Raw genomic sequence first — 17,845 nt, forward strand, 5'->3', positions numbered from 1 at the left:
CCGGAAGATTCCAGTGTTTAAACCGTGGAATGAAAACATCCCCACCCTTGATTAAACATTCGACAATTTCCACTGACACTAGGTGAAACTAATACCAGGTGATTCGGCTTTGAAGGAAATGTTCAGCGGGTGTGGTCGGAATGCGGGTAAGTAAATTCACTTTACCGTTACCTAATCAACAGAGGCACAGTACGTTCCTCTTAAAATGTCTCAAACCTTCCCATTACTTATTGGTTTTCAGCACAAAAGGCCACAGGCGTGTGGAACGTCAGCCTGCAGAATGAAGGCATCCACTGGTGATCCAAACCACAGACGGCGCTGAGGGAATTCCTCAAGTTTGGTGGGGTACAATGGACTTTTCCAACACAAGCAAAAACTGTACAATGTGTGCTGAGGAATGTAAAACTGGAGCGATGCTGCCTGTATATGATTTCCACATTTACATTCGAGAGAGCGCTTCAGTAAACAAACCTTTGTCTGAACTGTTACTGCGACTGAGGACACTTCATTAAAGTCGTGGAGAGCTCATGGTGACTAAGAAAAAACTCATTTGAATTTCTCCTCCTTGACGGCAAGACAAGATGGATGAGGTCGTCCTCTTTGCTCCCCTTCATCACTTACACAAATGACCAGGTTTGTGTTCTCCACAGCCAAGACCACAAAATAACAGGTTGTGAAAGAGTAAGGAGGCTGTTTGTCTGTTTCTGTTACTTCTGCTCAGGTACAGTGGAACTGCATTTCTGCACAATCTGATCCATCAAAGCCGTTCCACTCTTTGATGCATCAGACACAATGTTTCCTTTTGGTTTCTGTTAATGTGAACCCCCGCTCCTTTTCAAAAGCTCTTCTGTTATTGCCCAAGTGCTTCCGCATACTGAATAAGTCTGACAGATGCTGAAAACCCTGCAGAAATGATGTTGCTCCAGGATTTCTTTTTTTGCAGCCTGATTTCATTACATCTCTGTTTTGCATGTTTCTTTGCTTTTAGGTGCTTTTTTTTGTGTGAAATTGCAAACGAACATGAAAATAGTAGCTCTGCCCCTTTAGTATATTTCATTAAAAGGCAGTGAGAAGAAGCACTTACTTTGAGCAGACATAAAAGCATACATACACGGTCACAAGATGTTTACCTGAATTACAGTTGTTTGGCCATGTCCATGGTCCACACTTTTATTTAATGGCCCACATTTAATACTGACACACACACACACACACACTCACACACTCTTAACCTTGTGTGTGCCATGGTAATAGTTAAACAACATTTTTATACATTTATATGCTATACCTCAGATTAATAATCTTTCCTTCCTAAACCCAATGCCACTGAAGTGTTAGTATGTTCCTGTTCCATGTACCAAGTGAGTTCACCGCAGTCTTTCTCACTGCTGTTTACACCCCCACCCCAAAATAATGCAAAGCTAGCACTAGCAAAATTGCACAATGCGATAAACGACCATCAAAACACATAGACATTGTGTGCATTGTGTACTGCCAAAATTCTACCAGTTTGTAGACTTCTCAACCAGAGGAAATAACACACAGGGTCACGTTTAATGGAACATTGCAAAGGCCTCTGTGATCACATCTCCCTGCTGCTGACCCCATCATACAAGCCCTTCATTACCAGGACAAAACCCAAAACATAAAATACGAGTCTGGTTTAAAGGTACGAGTCTGCAGGACTATTTTTTAGACAACAGACTGGGATCTGTTTAAACAGAGCTCCACTCAGAACAATATGACATACTTGTCATACGAATCCTAACTTCTGGGCCTCATCAGATTTACTGTGGGCAATGTCTCCACTTATAAGAATATTTGGACATTCCCCAAACATAATCCATAGATGAGCAGGGGAGTTGTAAATCTGCTAACCTGAAGAGAGGCATTAGAGAAGAAAAGTGCTCTTACAAGGTGAAGCTCAGGGATTTCACTTTGATAACTCTGACCCCAGACGCATGTGGCAAGGCGTGAAATAACGGATCACAAAAGCAACAGCAACTCCCTGATGATCTAAATCACTTTTTTGCAAAATCCGACAAGGACACCAACCAACAGCATACTTCTCTGCAGGAGGCCTCAATGGGTCCCTCAATAAACATGAGGTAAGGTGAGCTCTCAGCTACATCAACCCCAACAAAGCACTCGGTATTCCTGGATGGGTTCTAAAGCACTATGTGGGGCAACTGAGTGCAGTCTTCACCAGCCTGGAACAGGCCGCAGTCCCCACACCATTATTCCTGTCCCGAAAAACAAACAGCTACAAGGACCCCGAACAACTATCGTCCCTATTGTGATGAAGTGCTTTGAGCATCTGATTCCAGCACACATCAAAAACAACACCCTTCACTGCGTAGACCAACACCAGTTTGCCTAGAGGAGTAACAGATCAACTGAAGATGCCATCTCACTGGCCCTTCATACTGCCCTGTCACACCGAGAGCGATCCAACAGCTATGTGCAGATGCCGTTCATGGACCATATCTGGACACTCAACTATGCAATTGGATAGGGGCAGTGGTGGCCTAGTGGTTAAGGAAGCGGCCCCGTAATCAGAAGGTTGCCGGTTCGAATCCCGATCTGCCAAGGTACCACTGAGGTGCCCCTGAGCAAAGCACCGTCCCCACACACTGCTCCCCGGGCGCCTGTCATGGCTGCCCACTCCTCACTCAGGGTGATGGTTTAAATGCAGAGGACAAATTTCACTTGCAGGAAGGTGGTTAGTGGTTAAGGAAGAGATCCTGTAATCAGAAGGTAACCAGTTTGAATCCCGATCCACCAAGTTGCCACTGAGGCGCCACTGAGGTGCTCACCAAGGGTGATGGTTAAAAGCAGAGGACACATTTCGTTGTGTCACCGTGTGCTGTGCTGCAGTTTTTTTTACAATGACAATCACTTCACTTTCACTTCACTACTCTAACTGCACCTCAGAGAACATAATGAAGATAGCCCAGTGTATCATTGGGACCTGACTCCCAACTCTAGAAGAGATTCATCACACCCTGTGTAGACGCAAGAGCGAAGAACGTCATCAGAGATGAGACACCCTGCACACACATTCTTCACACCATACACACACATTCTTCACACCATACAGGACTCCCGGTTCAGGAGCAAATGTTAAAATATAAAATGAGAACACTTATAACTTGTGGAAATTCCTTGACTTCTGGAAGGCACCAGTTTTTTTCTCCCATGACTTGAGCCCAGAAAACATTTTGGAGACACATGCAATAAACTATTCTCAAGGTATCGAGTTTTCCAAAAACACGATAGGGCAGGCCGAGAGGAACGTTACCATAACATAAAACTCCAGCATTCCCAGGTTCTGTTGAGACCACCCAGATTCAACAAGGAAATGTGGTTTTGAAACGAACTGGCTTGAAGGTGGCCCTCAACCTCCAAAGCGCTCATCGATGAATACCACATGGTTTTTGGCAAATAGCGCTGCTGTGAAAATAGCTCTGTTTTTACACCCACGGAGGACATTTGCAAATGAATATACATACTTGCAAACAGCACAGTCATGGGATGTGTGACACATTCTTCCTTTTAATTGGTGTTTGCGTCTCCAGAAAAGGTCAGTTCCTTTATCCTTTCAGTCATTATATTTCTTATTTTTGGAAGAAGATCTTGCTCTCAAACTCAGGTTCTGTACTAGTGCTTCTTAGTACTATTATTTTTCCTAAGTATGGTTAGGAAACACATTACTGTATTACTCAATATGAAAAATCGTCATTACAAAGAAAGGATTCGAAACTTTCAGAACCACCTGCCAGGACAATTTCACCCAACCTTCATAGCCTTTTTATAATAGTGACACTTTAGAAACAGCGTAGGGTGTGATGAAAGCACTTTGGGACGGGGGTCATGCGGGGTCATGCCGATCCACAGGGAGACACTGAGCCGCTCAGTGACGTGACTCAGCTAACATAGCTTACGTACCAGAACAGTCGGTGGCCATTTGCAAAACAGCACGTCACAGATGACACGGGTAAAAGGTCAAATGCTCTGGTGCTTCCTGGTTTATCGCACAGAAAGTAAATTCTCTTTCTGTCACTTATGTTTGCTAAAATGTGCTAAGCATGGGGCGTATCCGTTCAAACAAGGCTTCCTCAGGATTTACACAAATAGATAACACAAGACCACTTGAACCACTTGATAGTTAGCTGTGTCTTGAAGAAGATGTGTGTGTGTAATTATTTCTGTCCTGTATTCTTTAATGACAAACATGGCAGTTTAAAAAAGGGAGGAGGCTGACTGACAGTGCTCACACTTCCTCAATCTGCATGATTTAAACCTGCGCCTATCAATATATCGCATTTAATGTGATGATTTAAAATTTTTCATTTATGTAAATCCGGTGAAGATTTTAATATTACACTAGCAAACAGCACTGCTTTTAGGGCCAGTTAAAAATTCTCCGTCCATAAACCGAAGTATCACTGAGGAATGATTCCGAATCAGGCCATTTATAGCAGATGTTCTGAGAAAATGCATTTTTGTCCACAGGTATATTCCACAGGTAAGAGAACGGCTGCGAGGGAGATTTTACGCACACCTCACTTCAGACCCACTCTGGGAAGGCTGTTTCGTTTGGCTATAAATAATGTTGACTCGGAGAGGGTTTCATGAAACTGAGCAGAAGGGAAAAAATACTCTATGCTCTTCGTTGTTTCTGAGTAGCACATAACACATCAGGTCATGCTTCATGCCAAAATGTTTCATTTGAAGATTCTTATGATATTGAGAAAAAATAGTGGTATAAAGGCACGGTTAAATGTCAGAGCAGCCTTGCAGCATTGCAGTTCCCCGTGGTTTTGAGGTCTGGCAGCTTTATTGGACCAATCCTCAGCAGGTCTTCCGATGAGGATATTACACTGAATACATTAAACCAGTTCAGATCTCTGACTGGAACTGTGTTCTTTTTAACCACCACCCCCAGGCCCAACCCACCATCCCCAACAGGCCTGTTTTCCCAGCTTTCAGCTGTTATTTCTTGTCGTCTCTGACTCAGTGTTAACCAGTGATGCTCCCCGAGCATCTGACTTCAGTGACTTGCCTCACTTCTTTTGTGAGTGTCAGCGGGGCTTTTATTTAGCTCTCCAGCTTTGTAATTGGTGGCCACAAGAGAAGGGGAAAGAATTCGTTTACAGCACTTTGTGCTGAGCGGAGACACTGGGCCACTGGGCCTAACGTGAATTCTGTCATGTTTTTAAAAGGACTTTGTCTTTAAGTCCCACACAACCGGCCTGCAGACTCTTAATTAAAAAAGACGCTGACAGTGACTGGTGTTCATGATAATTACGTCTGTGTCATGTTTGGCTAGACGCCTTGCTGGTCTGAGCGGGTTGCTGTGATGCTGACAGTTTTAAGGAGCAGACAGGAAGCTTTTGGGATTCCTCTCTAATAGAGCTAATGATGCAAGGCCGTAAACGAGTTTTGTCTGACCGGACTGTTTTACACGTGCAGTAAATAACAGTTCACGTATATGGACAGGATGCAGGATCTGTGGCTGAACAGACATTTTCCAATGAGTCTGCTAAAGATGTACGGACCTGGGGGGGGGTTAAAAAAAAAAAAAAAAGCAGCACAGACAGGCTGAGGAAGTCTGCCGCGAAGGCTCCAGCTCAAAGCCACGGTCCTTGGCCAACATAACTATCCCAGTCCCTCTGCTGTGGGAATGCGGTTCGTGCGGAAAGAAATAAAAAATAAAATAAAACGGATCCCGCCAAACCCACCCACTCCTCCGTCTCTGCACTCTCTACACGCAGTGAACTTGAAGGGGGCAGGGCAGGAGCTTTGAAGTGCTTACTCATTATTTTTTCCCTCTGGATTGGCCAGGGGTGTATTAGGAAATGGCATTTATGTGCCATGATTTTACTACGCGATAAAATAAATAAAGCGAGCACAAATAGATGTGTGAGTTGAGTTACGAAATTGTTCACACAAGGAAAACAACGAGGCAGTCGCTGGCCAACATTTAAAGGCCAAACCCTGTCATTATAGCTAAGGTCTGGCACAGCTGATTTGTAGGCTTCCTCTGGCTGTCAACAGGAGCCTACAACTGTCAAGCCTCATCCAGCCCAAAACCCTGCCTCCAGAGACAGGCACCAGTCCGAAGGGCCTGTCTTACTGTCTATGTTGCGATCTGCAATGTATTACGTGGTACTTATGTATAGCAGCCACAATTAGCGCTTGGGAAGGCCTGGAGAAAAAGGCATTCTGGGATGGCCACATGGCAAGTGAATGAGGCGTGTCGCAGGAATTCCCACGGAAAGCCAGATTACATTGTCCCTCTTACGTTATCCGTGTACCAAGAATAAAAATTAAAAAAAAGTCCTAAACAGAGACAAGACAAACATGACGATCCCAGGTTTGAAGTAAATACGATCTCGGGTGAGAACATAACAATCACAGCTGTTCACAGACACAACAAAGCCGGTCTGTGCTCCGCGAGTGAACCCGGGGCCAGGTGAGACGTTCTCACATTCTTTCGCTCAGCCCTAATGCAGGGTGACAAGGACGGGCTCAGACGCCGCTGCCCGGCAGAGCCACAGCACGAGGGATCACGACGCACACACGCTCAATGGGATTTGGGAGGAGCCCTCCCCACCGTCCCGCCCACAACTACTCTAATTGCAATGTTGCGGAGCTGCACTTTCTCCTCCTCCCAGGAAACTCTCTTTCTTCCCTCCTTCTTCTATAAAAGGATGGTGGGAGGGTTGTCCTGCAGACGGATGCTTATGCTCGGGCTTGATGGAGAGGAGCGCCGGGCAGCCAAGCGGCAGGGGTGTGCAGGATCAACAGGTGAGTCCAGAGCGCAGCATTACCGCTCCAGGCCTCCAGCAACAGTAGCTTCTATTCTTACACCAGCACAAATCCACAAAAATGCAAGATAACAAGTGTACTTTCAGAGAAGGAGTGTCATTTTGCAATACTGCTTGTAGTGTCACCAGAGAATGGGGTGTGTTGTGTTTACATGGCATGGTTCTAGCAATGTCATTTCAAATGAACACAAGCATAATGAAAATGGGTAAAAGAATCAGAAAATCATATTCCCAGAAGCATATTCCTCTTGGCAGATGCAACTATTCAGTGTCATGGGACAGCAAAATATCGCTGAACAAGACTGTTTACAACAGCGAGAGCATGGCGCTCTTCTAAATAAAGGAGCAGTTAAGTAGCTGATGAGATTAGGTATTCCCAGATTAATTGCCTCTTTGGACCTGAGCTTTCTTGTCGGGCGGAGGAGGAAAAAGGGGTACTACACTAATCTGCTTCCTAACATGGTGACAACAATAACATTACACACCCCCGGAATTCTGGGCCCAGACCAGGGGTCGTACAGCCCACTCAAAAGGAGCGGTGCAAAACAAAACATAACCTCCGACTGACCCCCTCGCACCACCTGTTCTGCACCCTTTGCCGTAGATTTTTAGCGACAGCCTAATGCCGTCTGGACAGCTGGCTCACAATTTAAAAATGGTCAATATGTAGCAAGATAAAGATACGTGCTCTATGTATACATGTGCCTATATCTATATCTGTATGGAGCTATATGTAAATTATGTCTCTCTACATAGATATCTATAGATTGATATCTATGTCCACGTATTCTTGATCAATGTGTTACCTTTACCAGTTGGGAGAGGTTAAATGAACAGGATCCAACTTGACTGACTCATCAGAATGACTAATTCTTTGATGATACAGGCTTTTGTTGATAAGAACTTCTTCCACCAACAAACACTTATGTTAATTGCTACCAGAGACGGCTGCGGATTTGGCAATCACTTAAGTAAATAGTTCACTGACTTCACTGAAATCGCATAAACTGAAATCCTTCCAAAACTTTGCACGGTGTCTTTACGCATGCCTCTGAAGACCTCTTCACTAACAAAATAAATTGTAAGGCGCTCTAACAAGGTAGCATTTACATCAGTATCTGTGGTTGCTTCGGTAAATTAGAGAATTTCAGAATTGCTGTGAAACTGTGTGTACTGATTGCAACCTAAGCCATAATTATGAAACCCCAGCAATTAGAAAGTGAAGCCCTGCATTAGGCAAAATACCTTTTCCAGAATACAGACACAATGTCCATAATAAACATGCAATGCGTGCATCTCATCCAGCCATCTGAAGACAACCTGACTTTTATGTTGGTATGAATATTGCATGCAGACATGCTGCATCACTTAGCGGCCGCAGTATCTCTGAAGATTGCTGTGTAGTAATAGTTTGGTTGAAGAGGAAGTGGTTCATTTCTCCCCCTCTTGGCATGGGCTGGATGCCAGCAGCGGGGGGAAAATGGGAGCGAGGCTCACTTTCCATTCACTCACGACACAGCCATGGGATTCCTTCATCTGCATCCGTCCCCGACATACCTCATCATTTTTCAACCTCCATTTTACCAGATGAATGACATTAATAATGTCAGGGTAGGGTGTTATTATCGCCATAGTGACGCCCTGTGCCTCTCACAGTAGAGTCAGACAGTCTGGGGGCTTTCTGTCCTCACTGTCGGTCTGAGGCACAGAGACGCCTTGAGCCCCATAAGACATCAAACTCACTCTAAATCCAGCAGTCGACCATGTGGAAGCACGTGCCATGCTCCAACATCAATCTGTCCACTCTTAAAAGTGTCTCAAGAAGTACCACACTTCAAAGAAATTCCTTAGACGGTGACATGGAGGGTCCACGGGGCAAAATGTCCATGTCTCCAGTGTGTGTGTTTTGTGGAGATCCATAATTTATTTCATTATAGGCATTTTACCTCATCCTCTAGCAAATTACTTCATTGAACATGTTTTAATAATCGTAGCCACAATGTACCCCCCTCTGAAAGGTACGGCCAAAGAGAGTTTAGAGCCAATAACAGCAAGCCCTGAAAAGCCCTTGTATTTGTTTACGCCTGTTTTTGCCCCTCGTTTTATGCAAATATACGGAATAGAGAACTGTTATCTCACTCTTTCCAGCCACAGGGAACACTTTCAACATCCTTTTCTTCAAACTGTTTAACACTGAAAGCAGAGCATCATCCTCCTAACACCGTACTGCTGCCAGAATGGTGCAGTATGTTCCTGGATGTACTGAAAGCACACTGAAAGCTTGATTTTGTTCCCATCAACCTAGCCAGGGTGTGATATGACTTTGATGTGACTCCTTTCAACAATGGCCTTCTTTGCAACACACCCATTAAGCCTCAGTTTGTGAACCTAAAAGGTCTATTGTTGTCAAGAGACCAGTTCCTCCTGACTCAGCCATTCAGAACTATGCTTCGCTTTGAGCCTCCGTATGCCTTTGTTGTCTTCTTGACTGGTGCCATTCTCTTTCAGTAGGCCTGTTCTGTTCCTCTAGGAGGTATTAATTATTGTTCAATATCAATTTCAACATTTTTACTTGCATTCGCAATTTAGTCCCTGATACAAACTACACATCTACCTGAATGTTATGTAAAAATTGTGATCCATTCTCCTTAAGTCAAATGCACTCTGTTGGCGAAAAACCCTGCATGTAATGTGGACAGGGCCAGTCAACCTTTGGTCTGGTTTGGTGCAACTTTGCACCTCTGGTCACAAGCAGTTTCTAGTTATAGTGTCAGAATCTGCCTATGGCCAGAGGTGAAAAGTTACGGTGAATCAGGTCAATGTCGGGGCAACCGAAACCAAGGTTGGTTAGTATTGTAGTTCTGACTGGAGAGCTAGGTGGCCACATTTTAAATATACTTAATATTACTTAAATATACCAAAAGGATTTTAAAAGGGTGGTAGTAGCCTAGTGGGTAGCACACTCGCCTGTGAACCGGAAGACCCGGGTTCGAATCCCGCTAACTACCATTGTGTCCCTGAGCAAGACACTTAACCCTGAGTTGCTCCAGGGGGACTGTCCCTGTAACTTCTGATTGTAAGTCTGGATAATAAATGCTGTAAATGTGAATGTGAAAATTTTCAGGACAAATACCAGAGATACACATCCAGAGATTACATGGTATCTTATAAATCAAGTTTTCACATAAATATTACATTTTGTAGGCTTTTACCAAATAATTACACACATTTTGTTCCATGTGTTTCCTATACATCTGAATACAATGCAGTGATGATAAAATAAAAGTATAATACATGACACTTACAATGCATTAGTTACACACCCCAAAGCATGGAATTTTGTTGAGTATGTGTATTACACATGTATTACTGAGCTACATATTATACCCTACAAAGTTATTAGTCCTTGTGGAAAAAACAATAATGTGAAGTTAATATGAAGTGAAACACTTTCTTGGCTTTCTGGGAAGGAACTGGCCTTGATGTCTTTTGGCAAAAGATGATTGGCAAGAGTTATGACGTTTATGACTTTGTGGGTAACTGGTGCCGGTGTGGTGAAATGTGGACCCAGGTGATGGTCACTGGGCACAAATCAAAGCACACAAAGCTACCTCTGACCTTTTGGGGTCCTGGACTAAGTTCAGGAATTCAACTTTTATTTTTATGTCCTGTGAGCTTGAAGTGAAATAATCATTTCTGAAGGAGTTGCAACTCCCCTTTAAATGGCTGGTTTTCATTTACTATGCGTCACTTTTTTTTGCTGCATGAAGGTAGTGCTTCCATTTTCTGCTTCCATTTTAAGGTCTGTAATTAGGGAGTATTGTCTTCTTCAGACAAGCAAGCTATCATCTGCCATAGTGGTCAAGGGAATTTTAACTCTTGTGACATCTTTTTTTTTAGATGTACTCACTTAAAACTAAAGATTTACCCAGTTAACCCCCCAAAATATCTTGTGTTCAGTTCCTCTGCTTCAGGATGATTGGCATATCCCAGTCTTGACACTGGCAGCAGAATGCCCACAGTGCCCTGTGGGGCCACACCTCTCCATGCTGTGCCCATTGCTTGTGTCCTTACCTGCTGCTGGCTGTTGCTTTTCGTCCATGAGGTCTCCAGTGAGAAGCCAGCCAAACTGCCGCTGGTGGGCCGCAAGCCCTTTGTGGCAGGCTGGAATGCGCCACTGGACATGTGCACCCTCAAGTACAACATGAACATCAACCTGGAACTGTTCCAAATATCGGGCAGCCCACGAGCAGTGCACACAGGGCAGAACGTCACCATTTTCTATGCAAACCGTTTGGGCCACTACCCCTTCTACAACGAGCAGGGCGTGCCAGTCAACGGAGGCCTGCCGCAAAACTGCAGCCTGGATGCTCACCTTAACAAAGCCCACAGAGATATCTGTCACTTCATCCCTTCCGAGGACTTCAGCGGCCTGGCTGTCATTGACTGGGAGTACTGGCGGCCACAGTGGAGCCGAAACTGGCACAAGAAGGACATCTACCGGCAGCGCTCGCGTGACCTGGTCTCGCAGGCCTACATCAACGTGACGGAGGACCAGGTGGAGGACCTTGCGCGCCAGCGCTTCGAGAAGAGCGCGATGGATTTCATGCGGAGAACTTTAGAGGTGGGCACACAAACCCGGCCCAACGGGCTCTGGGGCTACTACCTGTACCCCGACTGCCACAACTACAACCTGCACGAGCACAACTACAGCGGCTCATGCCCCCTGCTGGAGAGCCTGCGCAACGACGAGCTGCAGTGGCTCTGGAACAGCAGCACCGCCCTCTTCCCCGCGCTGGCCATCCGCAAGAGCCTCTCGGACAGCACCAGGAACCTTCACTTTTCCAAGAACCGCGTGATCGAGTCCCTGCGGCTCGCAGCGCTGACATCACTGCCATTTGAGCTTCCCACCTACGTCTACACACGCCTGGGCTACAGGGATGAGGCCATGACTTTCCTTACTACAGTAAGAGTTCTGTGAAGCTGTGCAGAGTTTGTGGCATTTATCAGACGCCCTTATCCACAGCGACTTACAATCGGTAGTTACTGATTGCAAGATGGCAAATTCTACAGAAGATTAGCCTATTTAATCTACCTTTTATCTAAATTGCATGCATTTCAATTATAATATATAGACATTTATGAACAATTTATAAACAACTGTAATTTGCATTCTGTTCTGTCTGGACAGGACTAATCAAGATCAACATCTTGATTAGTTCACATTATTGTTAAATAATGCCTAACTTAACATCAGTACATGTAAAACACTGTCAAAAACCGGAAAACAGTGTAAAAATTATTCGTGCATATTTTGTTATGTATATGTTTTTTTTTTTCTTCGCAGAATGACTTAGTTCATACCATCGGTGAAAGTGCTGCTCTGGGTGCTGCTGGTTTTGTGATATGGGGAGACCTCAACCTCACCTCATCTAGAGTAAGCGCCTCTCTACTCTGTCTGCGACCAGCAAACAATTCCTTACATGTCTGGCATATTTACATATGATGTAAATGAGAAATAGGTGGCAGATTACGCACATGATATTAGTCGTGTGTCAGAACGTGTTTTTTTTTTGTGTGTGTGTGTGTGTGTGTGTGTGTGTGTGTGTGTGTGTGTGTGTGTGTGTGTGTGTGTGTGTGTGTGTGTGTGTGTGTGAAATTCACAGTACAACTGCTCGAAGGTGAGGGCCTTTTTGTATTACCGCCTGGGCCAGTACATCACCAACGTCACACGAGCTGCTGAGGCTTGCAGCGAATTCCTGTGCCAGTCCAACGGCCGCTGTGTGCGGAGGGACCCGTGGGCCCCGCACTACCTGCACCTCAGCCGCTCCAGCTACCGAATAGCGTCCTCCAGGAATGGCTCCTTCGTCGTCACCGGCAGGCACACTCAGCAGGAGCTCAGGCTGCTGGCCGAAAGGTTCCTCTGCCACTGCTACCAGGGTTACGGTGGAGAACGGTGCGACAGTCTGGGGCCTGAAAAGGCAGAAACAGAGCCAGGGAAGATGAAAAGGAGGTGAAGGAAGAAGACGAGAGGTTCACTGGAAGCTTCTCAGTCCGAGCCACAAACTCACTGGTGCTTCTCCTCATGCTTCTCATGTTGAACTGGTGTCTTTGACAGTTGTGCCTTTTTTTTTAAGGAAAATCAGCTTGTGCAGAAGGCCTTGCACTTACTTGATTGGATCAAAAAAGGCCACCCTTAATATCCAAAATGCGCACAGGCCCTAAATCCTCTGTAATGGCACATGAAATGGAGTAAATTTGTACCAAGAAGAGTTGTAACAATCAGACAGCAAATGTGAATGAACAGCTAAGACCTAAAAAAAGTACAAGAATGATGCCAGTTCCATAGCATGGTGTGTTTTTCACAAGCTACCTTAAATATTCCCGGTATCACTGCATGTGTTTCTGGTATAGCAACTGATGGCGAGCGTGTCTCTTTTTGCACAAGTAACTGTTTTCAACGTTTATGTGGTCCAGTTGCAAGACTGTTACACAACCAAGGTCTGTGACGAACTTGATTTTTGATATCTGTGCACATATTTACTTCTCAAAATGACTCCAGCTTCCTACTGGAACCGGGGTAAGAACTGGAAGGGATGCATCTATGCATCTCAGCGAGAGATGCTGGCTCACAAACGTCTTTCTTGTCGTAGCACTGATGTGGATTCCTTGAATGTCCTGTTCACTGTGAGAACTAGACCTGAAAACAAAATCCCACATTTACACTAAACTATGCAGATGCACGTGTGATGAACTCTGAAGACCTGTATCCTTGAGTCTTATTTACATTTAGTTCAAGGGATTGATTATTTAGATTCAGTCCAGCTAAACAGAGATCCATTTAAGTCTGGAACCAATATCCACAGTCCTTTAAAATGGGACCGATTCTGAAAAAAATGAAATGTGTGAAAATTACTTTTTAAAAGTACTCAGATCTAACCATGCAGCATTCATCATTAATATTTCTCATGGCAGAAAACCATCTGCTGAAGTGGGCGACATGCATAATGCAGCGACTGGGTGAAATTCATCAGCACAGCTGAAAAGTGGCATTTTGGTGACATTCCTTGGATAAACAGATATACAACAGAGACATACAAGGTCCTTCTCTTTGTAAATGCCAGTGTCCACATGACAAAGAACTTGTCGATTTCTATTAAAATGTATTTTATATTGTAAATGTTCTTTATGACTGTTGCTGGGCCGGACGAAAATGTCCAGCTGAATCATTTATTGAGATATAATAGTCTTTGCTTTTTGTATGAATTCAACAGCTATGCTGTGCTATTTCTAAAACATATTTCTGCAATGCACTAGGGACTGAATTGTAGTGCACATAAAAGGACAAATCCTTACTGACTTCACCACAATTGAAAAAGGCAGAATAAGTTATCATAGTTATGGCTATTTTAACACCCAGAGTAAAGGCACAACAATAAGCTAGAAGTGTGTGAAAGACCCAAGTAATTTAAAGAACACTTTTTGTATTAAGCCATTCTATGCATTTATCTAATTAAACACCTAGACCCTGGCAATGTATGACTGACCAACCTCATGATACCTCGTTTTTTCAGCTCTATGCAAAGTCTAGATTTTACGCCTGTGGCCTGCCGGTGTGAAGCAACACAGTTTTCTCATATTAATACAACTGCTTCATTTCAAAATGTAATCAATTAATGTAAACTATTTTCTTATGTTATGCAAAGGAGTTAACCAAATTCACAATGACGACAATGCAATGTGTTTTTAAATGTTGCTTGAATGTTGAAGCACTGCAAATAAATTATTTTAACCCTTGTATAAAACCCTTTTTTAAATTCATGTTTAATCATACCCTGCATCCCAAACACAATACATTATGCTTATTAAAGGTTCCCTACCTCTTCTACCCACTCTGTACATATCTAAAATCTTACAAATATATCTTTTATGTATATACCAACATATATTTTTTTTCTTTTTACATACAGTGTCTGTGCTATTGTCTTTTGCTGCTCTTATCTTGTACTGTCCACTTCCTGCCATGACAAAGTAAATTTCCCACTAATAAAGGATCATCTTATCTTATTTAAGCCACAATTACCCAGACAGTTCTCTCTCGTCATGGATTGCCCCTGAAACGTTCTACATAAAAAACTCAGTATCCCTTAATAAGGAACAATTTCTTACTTTTTAGAACTCGCAATGAGATCATGCAAATTTATACAAATTAGTCAATTGTAATCTTTGCAACTGATTTTTTTTTTTTGGTGGGTCCAGACATCCTTTCCACAGTCTTCAGTCTTCACCGTGAGTGAATGCCTGTGTTATTGATTACCTGGAACTGACCCAAGAGCCCCGACACACGTTTGGTCACATGATCAGTTTGTCTTTGACCTGCTCTCTGTTTGCTCTTGCTTTTAAAGAGTTTTTCGTCTTTCCTCTACGCTGTATTCGTTCATGGGCGTAGCTGGTAGTTCTCATGACTGTTTGCCATAACCTTTCAAGTGGACAACTTATAACACTAAGGTCAGTTTCAACCCATATTTTATCAAATACAATAAAAACTATGATAAAATGAAAGTTAAACTAATAAAACAACCAATTTGGAAGTGTACTTTCATTTTCAACAAGGCAAGCATTTATTTCAACACCTAAGCCACGTCCGGTCCTGTTCCTTTAATTTTACATTTTTTATTTATTTCGTTACTGCAGGTTTAGCCCCCACTGGAGGAACACTGTCCATCATTATATTTATAATGTCGTTTTAACATTATAAATAAAGATCATAAATGTCAAATGATTTTATGGAGCCTCATCACAAAAACATTTCTCTAAAACCTAAAACATGGTTCATAATATTCTTTTAATGTCGCCCCCTTCAGGAATGATGAGGGTCCGCACTACTCTGCTGGACCTGGTGAGCTGCTGCCTCAGATTTGTTCTTCTGTGGAGGCTTTGCTGCGGATCAACACTGCCCCCTACAGCTCTACCCCTGACAGATGGGAAACCGTTTGAAGTGATTTGGAATGCACCCGTTAACAAATGCAAACAACTTGGAGTCCCCCTGGACATGTCTGCCATGCACGCCGTCACCACACCAGCGAACGTGCCCAATCAGTATCTGACTTTGTTCTACAAGAACCGCATTGGTCAGTACCCCTACACAGACCAGAAGACGCTCACGCAGCACAATGGAGGGCTCCCGCAAAAGGGGAATCTTTCGGCAAACTTGCTGAAGGCACGAACAGATGTCACACGGCTCATCCCGGTGTCATCCCCTGGCCTGGCTGTCATTGACTGGGAGGAGTGGTTACCTCTGTACGACAGAAAGTGGGATTCTATGGAGGTATACCGCAACCTTTCCATTAACGTCACCCTTGAGCAGAAGCCATCTCTCACCCGGGAACAGGCGGCTGCAGGGGCCAAACAACAGTTCCAGGAAGCCGCCAGGGGCTTCATGGAAGAGACTCTAAAACTGGGCATTGACAGTAGAGGGCAGTACCTGTGGGGATTTTACCTGTACCCCGACTGCTACAACTATGAAACAACTGACCTAAACTACACCGGGAGCTGCTCCGAAACGACGCGAGGCCTGAACGACGAGCTGGTGTGGCTCTGGAACGCCAGCACAGCTCTCTACCCCTCCATATACCTGCACAGCTCGCTGAGGGGAAGATACGAAGCCGCGCTGTTCGCCCGGAACCAAGTGCAGGAGGCCAGAAGGGTGTCTGCTTTACCGAAAGGTCCCTCCGTGGCTCCTGTCTACGTGTTCACACGGCCTGTGTTTGGGGACCAAAATACTCTTTATCTCAGCGAGGTGAGATCTGCTCGGGTTTATTCATCCGTTGGTTTTTATTGTCTACGCTGCAGTTTTGCACTGTCCTGATTCGGGACTGTTTTCTTTTTTCCCCACTAAGGTGGACTTGGTCAGGACTATAGGAGAAAGTGCGGCCCTTGGTGCTGCAGGGACCATCATATGGGGATCTAGCGTGGACTTTAACAATAAGGTGTGTAACCCAGTTTTTGCATGGCCAATTTTTATATTTCAAATCCTTACATCCTTAAAATGGCAATTCGAACTGCTTAATCAGGTTCTTAAAAACAAATTACCACTTAACATTACATATTTGGGTTAGCTAGCCATCTAGGTATCAAAGCTAGTCAGTGAATTGTTTTTTTTTAGCCCATTCGTATGATCAATGCATAAAAACTTCACATTGAGGTTAAAGCATGCAATCGTTCACACGTTTATCATAAAATTCTGTTGGGCCATGCGCTGGTCATTTTCCACAGCATCTTCTTCCTTTTTCAGGCCTCGTGTGAAGCCTTGTCTGTTTACCTGAACGCCACCCTGAACCCCTACATTGCGAACGTAACCACTGCTGCCGAGCTCTGCAGCGGCGTCCTGTGCCGCGGCCGCGGCCGCTGCGTACGAAAGAACTACAACTCCAGCCACTACCTGCACCTCATTCCAGCAGAGCTTCACGATGAGAAGAGCAGGGGCGAAAGCACCGGCACCGGCGCGCCCTCACGAAGTCAGCTGGCCGAGTTTGCCGGCAAGTTCACCTGTCAGTGCTACTCCGGCCAGAGCTGCTCCACAAAAGCTTAATTTGATGTTGTTCCCTCGGCTAGGCGTATAGTTATGGACACGGGGTGACAATAAAGATTTAAATAAAGATGGGTGCTTATATGGCCACATGATGCAATGGAATGGCACCTGATATTCTAAGCGCTCTCTTTTTTTGGTAGAATGGGTAGAGCATGACTTAATGCCAATGCATTTATTTCCTATAATCCTGAATTACTAAAGTGTGGTTTAATTATAGTTGACAAATATTTCTAAATAAATAAATCACGACCCATCAGAGGGGTCATGATTTTATATTTTTTGTTGTTTTCTAGTTACATATCTGTCTGTATGAACCGCTAGATTCAAGGCAATTGTTGCCTGTTGGCCAAATAAATATTGGATGAATGTAACCCCTACATCAATCGCATCTACTCCACAGACACAGTTTTCCCATTTGAGT

General features: G+C 44.2%; 2 protein-coding genes across 2 annotated transcripts; both read left to right on the forward strand.

Moving 5' to 3' along the window:
• The first annotated feature begins 6,702 nt into the window (after window positions 1-6,702).
• On the forward strand, window positions 6,703-14,819 carry hyal4 (hyaluronidase 4). Its single transcript, XM_028959044.1, is given in 5 exon segments — window positions 6,703-6,813; window positions 10,794-11,799; window positions 12,181-12,270; window positions 12,500-12,827; window positions 12,830-14,819. Coding segments are annotated over 4 exon segments (1,491 nt in total). The 5' UTR covers window positions 6,703-6,813; window positions 10,794-10,845; the 3' UTR covers window positions 12,949-14,819.
• Window positions 14,820-15,096: 277 nt separating this feature from the next.
• Window positions 15,097-17,463, forward strand: LOC114767355 (hyaluronidase PH-20-like). The gene is made up of 5 exons (XM_028959045.1): window positions 15,097-15,122; window positions 15,239-15,341; window positions 15,698-16,632; window positions 16,733-16,822; window positions 17,128-17,463. The coding sequence occupies exons 3-5, from the start codon at window positions 15,700-15,702 to the stop codon at window positions 17,422-17,424; spliced, it is 1,320 nt and encodes a 439-aa protein (XP_028814878.1). The 5' UTR covers window positions 15,097-15,122; window positions 15,239-15,341; window positions 15,698-15,699; the 3' UTR covers window positions 17,425-17,463.
• Window positions 17,464-17,845: the final 382 nt, after the last annotated feature.

This window comes from Denticeps clupeoides, chromosome 17, assembly GCF_900700375.1.
Source record: "Denticeps clupeoides chromosome 17, fDenClu1.1, whole genome shotgun sequence".
Classification (NCBI taxonomy): Eukaryota; Metazoa; Chordata; class Actinopteri; order Clupeiformes; family Denticipitidae; genus Denticeps; species Denticeps clupeoides.